We start from the raw sequence: 7,738 nt of genomic DNA, 5'->3' as shown, positions 1-7,738 counted from the left end.
ATATATATATATATATATATATATATATATATATATATATATATATATATAAAAAATTCCCTCATAAGTTAATTAATTTTGCCCCTTAATCAATAAATAATGATTTTCCAAATAATTAAAATGTCAAGTGTGCTCTCTCTTATGTTCTGATGGCAAAATAGGTCAAACACCAGCAGTTAGAGCAGTCTCGCCATTTACCACCTCTTTAATTTTGGCTGTTTGGATGGCTGTTTTGCGGCGGTTTTGAAAACCCAGCTTAGTAAATCCGGCTGTTTGCATGTTCATTATAAGGGTGTGCACCGGCCACTTTTAGTGTTTTGGGTTCTGAAAAAGCATATAAAGTGCTAAAAACCAGTTTTGTGTTGTTTTTTTCTCACTCCTACGCTATAATTAACCTCAATAACATTCAATAACAATCATTTCCACTAATTTCCAGTCTATTCTGAACACCTCACAATATTGTTTTTAGGCCAAAAGGTTGCACCGAGGTAGCTTGAACACATAATGCCAAAAAAAGAGGTACAAGATGGAATTGTTCTGGGCCCTCCCTCCCACCCCTCGCGAGATTCGACGCGAGACTTGGACGACAGAGGCTCGTTTTCAATTTTTCGCCCGCCGGAAATATCCGAACAGTGCTCTGATCCCGTTCGGATCCGCACTGTTCGGGTGGGCTCGGATTAGCGGAATCCAAGCCCGCTCATCTCTAGTTCATTATTGTTAAAATTGGGATGGTGGTTTGTAAAGTGGTGGTTTTGAAAAATGTCATTTCTGGACGTTTTGACGGCGGTTTGGGCTTTAGTAAATCCAGCGGTTTCAAAACAGCCGGAAAAATAGACAAAAAGCGCCAGTTTGAGCAAACAGCCCTTTAGTAAATCTAGCCCCAAGTATGCATTTCTGGCAAACGTGAATACTGTAAGTAAACCATTGATTAAGGAAAGACAGAAATAAACCTTTACTACAGTTTATTAACAACATTAAATTAACGCAAAGGTTAAAACGTAAACAAATATTTCACAGGTTGCTGTGCTCAAAATAAAAGTGTCTTCGGTAAGAAAAAAAAAATATCCAGTTAATCATTTTAAGATAGTTGACCATGAGAAAAATTAGGTCTAAACTGTACAATCGGTTTGACAGGCAAATATTGCATGTCTTCTTCTAAAGAGCAAGTCTTTGTATTCTAAAACTTGTGCTTCAGTAGGTCTGGCTCATTCTAATTGTCCCAGAAATTTTCAGACTCCGATGTAGAAAAAAATAAATGGATACTGAAAAATAAATTAGTCTTGTATACACTGTCTTCAGAAAAGCATTGTAAATTTCCACAATAAATTTACATTCGTATAAAAACAATCCTGAGAGGGGAAATGGTTTTTAAAAATATATTTACACAATTTCCATGTGCAAGCATTTGAGTTAAAAAACAAGTGTTGAAAATGACTGCAAATCAGGCATTCCCTGCCGATTGTATAGTTTCTGCTGCATTGGCACCAAATACAGCATTGAGTGGAGGACGCTTTTTAGCGATATTGCGTCCTGTGGAGATAAGATCAGCATATCCTCGCTGGTGGGAGAAAGCGTATGCCGAGCGTCTTTTAGAAGCACCACGGCGCATTGTGCTGGCCCGTGGCTTCCACTGAGCTTCTTCCGTCTTGTATTTCTTCACATTCTTTAGAATCTTAAACAGGAGATAGAGAGAGAAATTGGTTACATCACTTGTAATGAATGATTATTTCTTTATTTATTTTCCATTGCCCTGGTCAACTACTACCAAAGTCTCAAAGACCTTGTCACCACACAGGGGAGTGACACAAATCTACTGGGTCCACTAGCAATGCTATGAAGGACCCTCCTGGACTAATGTCTTTGATACCTTCTTTTGATGCCAACATTCTACCCAATACCTGTTAAAAGAATAAATCTCAATAGAAGAGAGCAGGTCTAGAGAGCCTGTGGATCTCAATCTCTTATTGAGCTAAAAGTTCAAGCATGCCCTGTCAGACTGGTTGATGGGGCACGATGGGATCTTTAGTGTCACAATAGCAGGTGAGCTATAGACTGCCTACCTGTAGGCTAGAACTTGCTGCACTAGTCTAACCGGCCCTGGCGTTAGAAGTGGGATGCAGAAGGCTGCCTGCCTTTGCACAGTATCCAAAATTAGTACTGCAAACAGTGGAGAGTCACAGGTTGGCGCGCTGAATACTCCCAATCAATTAGTGAGCAACACCTCCCTCTTTAAAACATACAAATCAATACACTACAGGGTAAACAACTGGGCAACAATCAATTTAGGACCCTTGACACATTATACAGAAGAAAATAAAATGGATTTATATAATGGTGCATATGTGATTTTCTTTCATCAGTTTAACAGGGATCTCACATTGTTACTATGTGCTATTGGTGGACACTTCATCTTACTTAGCGCCCCCCCCCCTTCCCCTCCTCACATCATAACACTGCCAATGTCACAACGCCCTCACTAAAATAATCACATGAGGTCACCGCCTCCCACAAGAACAGCGCAATCATCTCCTGCCGCTGTGACCAGTCTGGTGATTGGATTGGCTCCCGGTTGTTTTAGCCCTGCCAACTTCAAAACGGAGATGGAGAAAGGCGATATCAAAAGAAGCTCTGACCCGAATCACACACAAAACCACCTCCAATACTTTACACTTACGTTGTCACTCTCTGAAGGTTGCATTATCTTGCTCAAGAACCTTAGTGCAACAACAGGAAGCAAGCAAACAGCAACGGTTAGGATTATGGTGAGCCAGAGATAGGGCTGCCGTAGTGCATTTGGGGCGGCTCCTAAAATGAGGAAAAACACGAGAGTTAATTGCCATCAAAAAAGTCAATACACAAACTAATTAGTGCCTACTATGAAAAGAAACATTTATGACTATTTAGGCCCAAATCCAACCAAACCTTCATTAGTTCAATCCACATTCATGCCAGGGGAGGCCACACATTGCTAAATATAGTCCCTTTTGGTCACTGAAAATCAGGACTGTCGGCACGTAACTACTGTGTGATAAAACTGTAACTAGAATACTGAGAACTTGTACTGTGCTCCCTAGTATAAACTCATTGTGTAGCCATGTAGTATAGAAAGGACAAATGCGTCAGTGGGTTAAGAAAACTTACACTGTGCATGTAAACAGATGTCTGGTACAAAAGAGGATATTTACCTGTGAATATGAACTTGGATGGAAAGAGAACATGAATTCCAGCACTGTGGAGGTCGAACATTATTCCAAAGTAGATGGCAATGCTTCCAAAGACCGAAAACGCATTCACAAACGTCCAGTATGACGTGTCCAGACCAATCTGTTCACAATAGAACACATTTTTAGAAGTACAAAGAAAGTACTGAAACTTTTATAGAACACAAGAGCAGAAATCTATTCTTTAGAGAGCTTAATGCAGAGTTCCAAGGACGTTCCACTAACACACACACAGTTTTCATTTGCAAACGTAACTTCCCATTATTAAAAGAATATTTAAGGCTTTTAAACAAGTTGCTTTCATTAAATATATATCAGTGATGCCTGGGCACCTGTTTTAGTTTGGCTGCTCTGGGTAATTGACACTGTTCTGCTTGCTCTCCCCCAGATACTTAAATTCCATTTTGTGTTGCTTTCTCTGCAGACCTTAAACTCTCAGAATTCAGACACTAGCTGATGCTACCTGACTGAAGCAGTTGGTGAGGGTATCAGAAGGGAGAGAAAGTTCAGTGCATCTATTTGACGCATGTTTGCAATGAATTATTTGAGTCAACGCACAACTATGTGATAAAACAGCACTTCCCCCACTAGAACTGCATTTGGAAATACGCAATAAAAAGCTAGAAAAATAAAAAACTGGGACCCACAAAAGCTACTACAAAATGTATTTCTGGGATAACAAGAGAAACATATACATTTCTTGGGCAATCATTAACTTTATTGCCGATTTTATTTCAAGATGGAATAATTTTTTCTCCTATAAGAGCTGGAGTGAAGTACTTTGTGAAGGACTATATTGAATTATATCTGGCAGATTACTTTTGATTTCTCAAAGGCTATGAGCACCTCTCTCTCTCTCTACTCTGTGTCATGTTTTTGGACTTTTACATTCGTGGACAAACACCCTCCTTCCCCCTGTGAGGTCACGTCCTGCTTGTGTCTAAAGCTGGGTACACACTACTGAAACTCCGACCAACTTTTTATGCCGAGCGATTTTACATGCGATCGATGTTCCGATCGCTCGGTCCATGGACTGCATACACACTAGCCTTGTTTAGGACGATAAAGGGAAGAGCAGACATCCCGTTAGCGACTTTTTACAGCCATGTTGTCGTGAGCAATGACTAATTTTGTACTCACTGTTGTGGATCGGTCGGAAGTTTATATACACTACACAGCGGAAACGAGATTGGAACGAAAATATTAAACGGTACGACCAACCAAATGAGGCGACAATCGTCCATTTGGGCAGACTTTCAACCATCGTGTCACTGTACACACTGACCTGACTTTTGAACGAGCGGTCGTATGTCGGCTGATTTAGCCGATTATTGGTTGAAAACTGTGTAGTGTGTACCCAGCTTTAGACCACACTTCAAAGCTATTGTATTGTGGGAGGGTTATCAAACTTCATTTAGATTGACAGAAGGGCTCTGGGAGGAGCTTAAGGAATTATGATGAAGTGAGAACAAGCAATGGAACCTTACTTGTATGAATTGGTGCCAGCAGATTTACTAGCACCATCATATAAACTTAGAAAAGTCTTCTAGCAAGAACATTTTTTTTTAGAGATTCATCCCTTAATATTTACATTTAACAAATACAAAGTGAAAAATCGGGTCAGAACCCCTTTAGCACAGATTGGTTTACCTGGAAATTGACCGTTATTATGAGCGCCGTTGCCGTTGTCACCGCAAAAGACTGGTAATCTGAAGGGGCCTCTCCGTCCTGCCCCATTGTTAACAAGAACGCTCCGTACGGTATGAAGAACACAACAAGTGACGTCACTATGCCGTGAAATAAACTCAGGAAGAATTTCTTGTAGTTGAACAGTAGATCTTTTTGTCCCGGAATGTACAAACGTGGAAACCGTAGGCTGAGCTTGTCGCTGACATCCTGGAAGAGAGAGGTCAACAGTTCATTTAAAGTTTTAGATAGGAAGCAGCAAACTCCTTAACTAGGAGACCACATATTGTCGGAACTCTTGTAAATGGTAACAAGCTGGTAAGAGTGAAGGCAAAACTTAGAAGATGCTTACAAAATCTTAAAAGGGGTTTGATAAGTCATAGTATATGTTCTACTGTAATATTAAACAATGCATGACAGCAAAAAATTGCTGTACTTTACAGCAAATATTAGCTTTAAGTAAAGCACCGGGGGCAAACGCAGGATTTGTAGAGGGGGGGTTTCCACACCACACTGCCAGTGGGCGTGACCAGCTTGCATGGGGGCGTGGCTATAATTTTAGACCGTGCTTGGCTGCTCTCCAACTCTTTCTATCCCCATAATATACATGGGCAATACTGCGTGCACTACTGTTAGGTGCACGCAGCTCTCCCTTTTCAAGCAGAGTTGTGTGAAGAGGTACCAGGGTCCAGCCACCTCAATTATACAGTGCCCCAGGCTTGGAGGGGGGTTTCCAGGCACTAGGAACCCCCTCCCCCCCTCGGTTTGCCTATACGCAGTGTCCCTATGAGTGACATTAGTTTTGTGCTATTTATTTTATTTAATGCCCCTACTTTTCCAGCACAATTTATTATATTGAGCCAACACAAAGTATATCAATTGGTTATCTTTGGTCTTGTGACTGCTGATCAGGCGCTAGTGACGTACTTGATCCAACAAACCAACGAGAAGTACAGGGAGACTGCTATATAGAACGTTGTATAGTGCAATAAACCAGTCTTCATACACGGTCTAAAATGTGAAAGACAAGACAAAAGAAAAAAAATATCTTAGTTAACAATTAAAAATGAAATTTGCAATTTCAATCTGAGACATATTAAATATATTAATCTCCCCGTTCCCCTCTCTCTCCCCTCTGATCTACCCCTCCTTCCCTGTTTGTACCCCTTTTGACCTTTCCCCCATCCCTACATGATGTATTATGGTATACTAAATGGTACTTTGTTTTCTATACTGGTACACCTCATTTGTGTAATTGTATCTTTATATGCAATGTTTATTAATGACTTTAATGCATCGTTCAATGCAAAACAGATATATTTGTAAAAGCTGTTTAATTTTCTTTTCAATAAAAAAAAAGAATTTAAAAAAAAATAAAATATATATTAATCTATAGGGTAAGAAATCAATAAGTGCATAAGAAAAACAAAAACAAAAAAACAAAATATTATTTCAATTTAAATGTGTTCAATCAAAAACCTGGTTATCTAATCCATTTTTTATTTTGGTTTGCTTATAAATTTTTTTAGCCTGAGGATTTATTTTTAAATTTAGCCTTAGAGTTGCCCCTTAACACAGTTAATCCACCCACTTTGTCTGAGCACAGGCAAGTGGCAGAAGTAGATAGATCCATACAATTGGGGCTCCTTCCGAACAGCCAATATGCACAAACATATTGTGCTCAACTTCCAAAAAGATTTTCTAGCAGTCACGGTTAAAATCAGGAACATGTATGGGCACTATCACTCTCTGTCACTCCTTAACGTCATGGCATGCAATTCTAGGTGACATAACCTTTATGTTAGTATAGGAGCGCTTTGCTCCGTCTCCATGTTGCTATGCCAACCGCTGTAATCCCCGGCGGTCTAGGGAGGAAACCGGAAGTGGGGCAGAACTTCAATATCCTGATTGCACTACCGTGCATGTGCAAAACCATGAAACCGGAAAGTTTGGCTTTCCGCGCCGTTACTTCAAAGTCAGACTGACATGGAGCAGACGCAGCATCAGTAGCTGCGTGAATAAGTGTATATAAGTCCCCCAAAAGCATTTAGTAGGTGACCGGAGGCTCCCTATAGTCAGTAGGAGAGTCTGTGCCCACATCATAACAAATATACTGCACGGCTGTGCAGTCTACTGTTAGGCTGATGGTCTGTTCACAAGCTTACAGAACTACTTGGTAGAGGTCTTCACCTTTAGCAGCTGCCTTTCCCATAGAGCTTTATATGCTCACCGGTACTCAGATGCCCCCAGGACTTAGCTCCAGAGGTAGTGCAAGTTTGTAAATGCAGAACCGTATCGGTAGGCCAGGAGGCAGCGGATGGTCACATGTAAGCCGAGGTCAGAGGTCACTAGCAAGCAGAATGGTCCAATAACGCGCCAAAGGTCAGGGTCACAGGCAACACTGAGGGGGTCCAAGGTACAGGCAAAAGGGTCAGGGTCACAGGAAAGCAGGCAAGGTCCAAGGTACAGGCAGGGGTCATACACAGTTATCAATCCAAAAGGTTTTCACCAAATTTAGCACAGGAGCATGTTAGCCAACAGGGACACTGGACACTATAACCGGCAGGGAGGCCAAGCCCTCCCTGCCTTAAAAACTGAATGTGGCCAATCAGAGCCTAGCTCTGAAATCACCCCCAGCCTATGCCTAAACAATGAGGACATGAATTAGCCCACAGGCCAGTGAGTTAGTTGCGCCCGACTGCACTACGTTTCCGGGACACGGCGCTGCAGTGATTGGTGTCCGACCGTAGACCTGGAAGTGACGTACCGGTCGTCAAGCAGACATCCAGGATGCGGGGCAGAGCAGAGAGCGAGACGCGGCTCGTAACACA

General features: G+C 41.4%; 1 protein-coding gene across 1 annotated transcript in view; it reads right to left on the bottom strand.

The window, feature by feature from the left end:
- Positions 1-947: 947 nt before the first annotated feature.
- LOC142100949 (phospholipid-transporting ATPase IC-like) overlaps positions 948-7,738 on the bottom strand; it is a 76,703-nt gene continuing 69,912 nt past the window's right edge. Inside the window, exons 24-28 of the mRNA XM_075184881.1 lie at positions 5,835-5,918; positions 4,872-5,117; positions 3,186-3,324; positions 2,675-2,805; positions 948-1,672 (exon numbers count right to left, since the gene is read on the bottom strand). Coding sequence (XP_075040982.1) covers positions 1,442-1,672; positions 2,675-2,805; positions 3,186-3,324; positions 4,872-5,117; positions 5,835-5,918 — 831 coding nt within the window. The 3' untranslated portion in view covers positions 948-1,441. The remainder of the gene's footprint in view (positions 1,673-2,674; positions 2,806-3,185; positions 3,325-4,871; positions 5,118-5,834; positions 5,919-7,738) is intronic.

Source organism: Mixophyes fleayi, chromosome 1, assembly GCF_038048845.1.
Source record: "Mixophyes fleayi isolate aMixFle1 chromosome 1, aMixFle1.hap1, whole genome shotgun sequence".
Taxonomy (NCBI): Eukaryota; Metazoa; Chordata; class Amphibia; order Anura; family Limnodynastidae; genus Mixophyes; species Mixophyes fleayi.
Note: the sequence above shows the minus strand (reverse complement) of the source record. Positions and strands in the feature narration are given on the sequence as shown.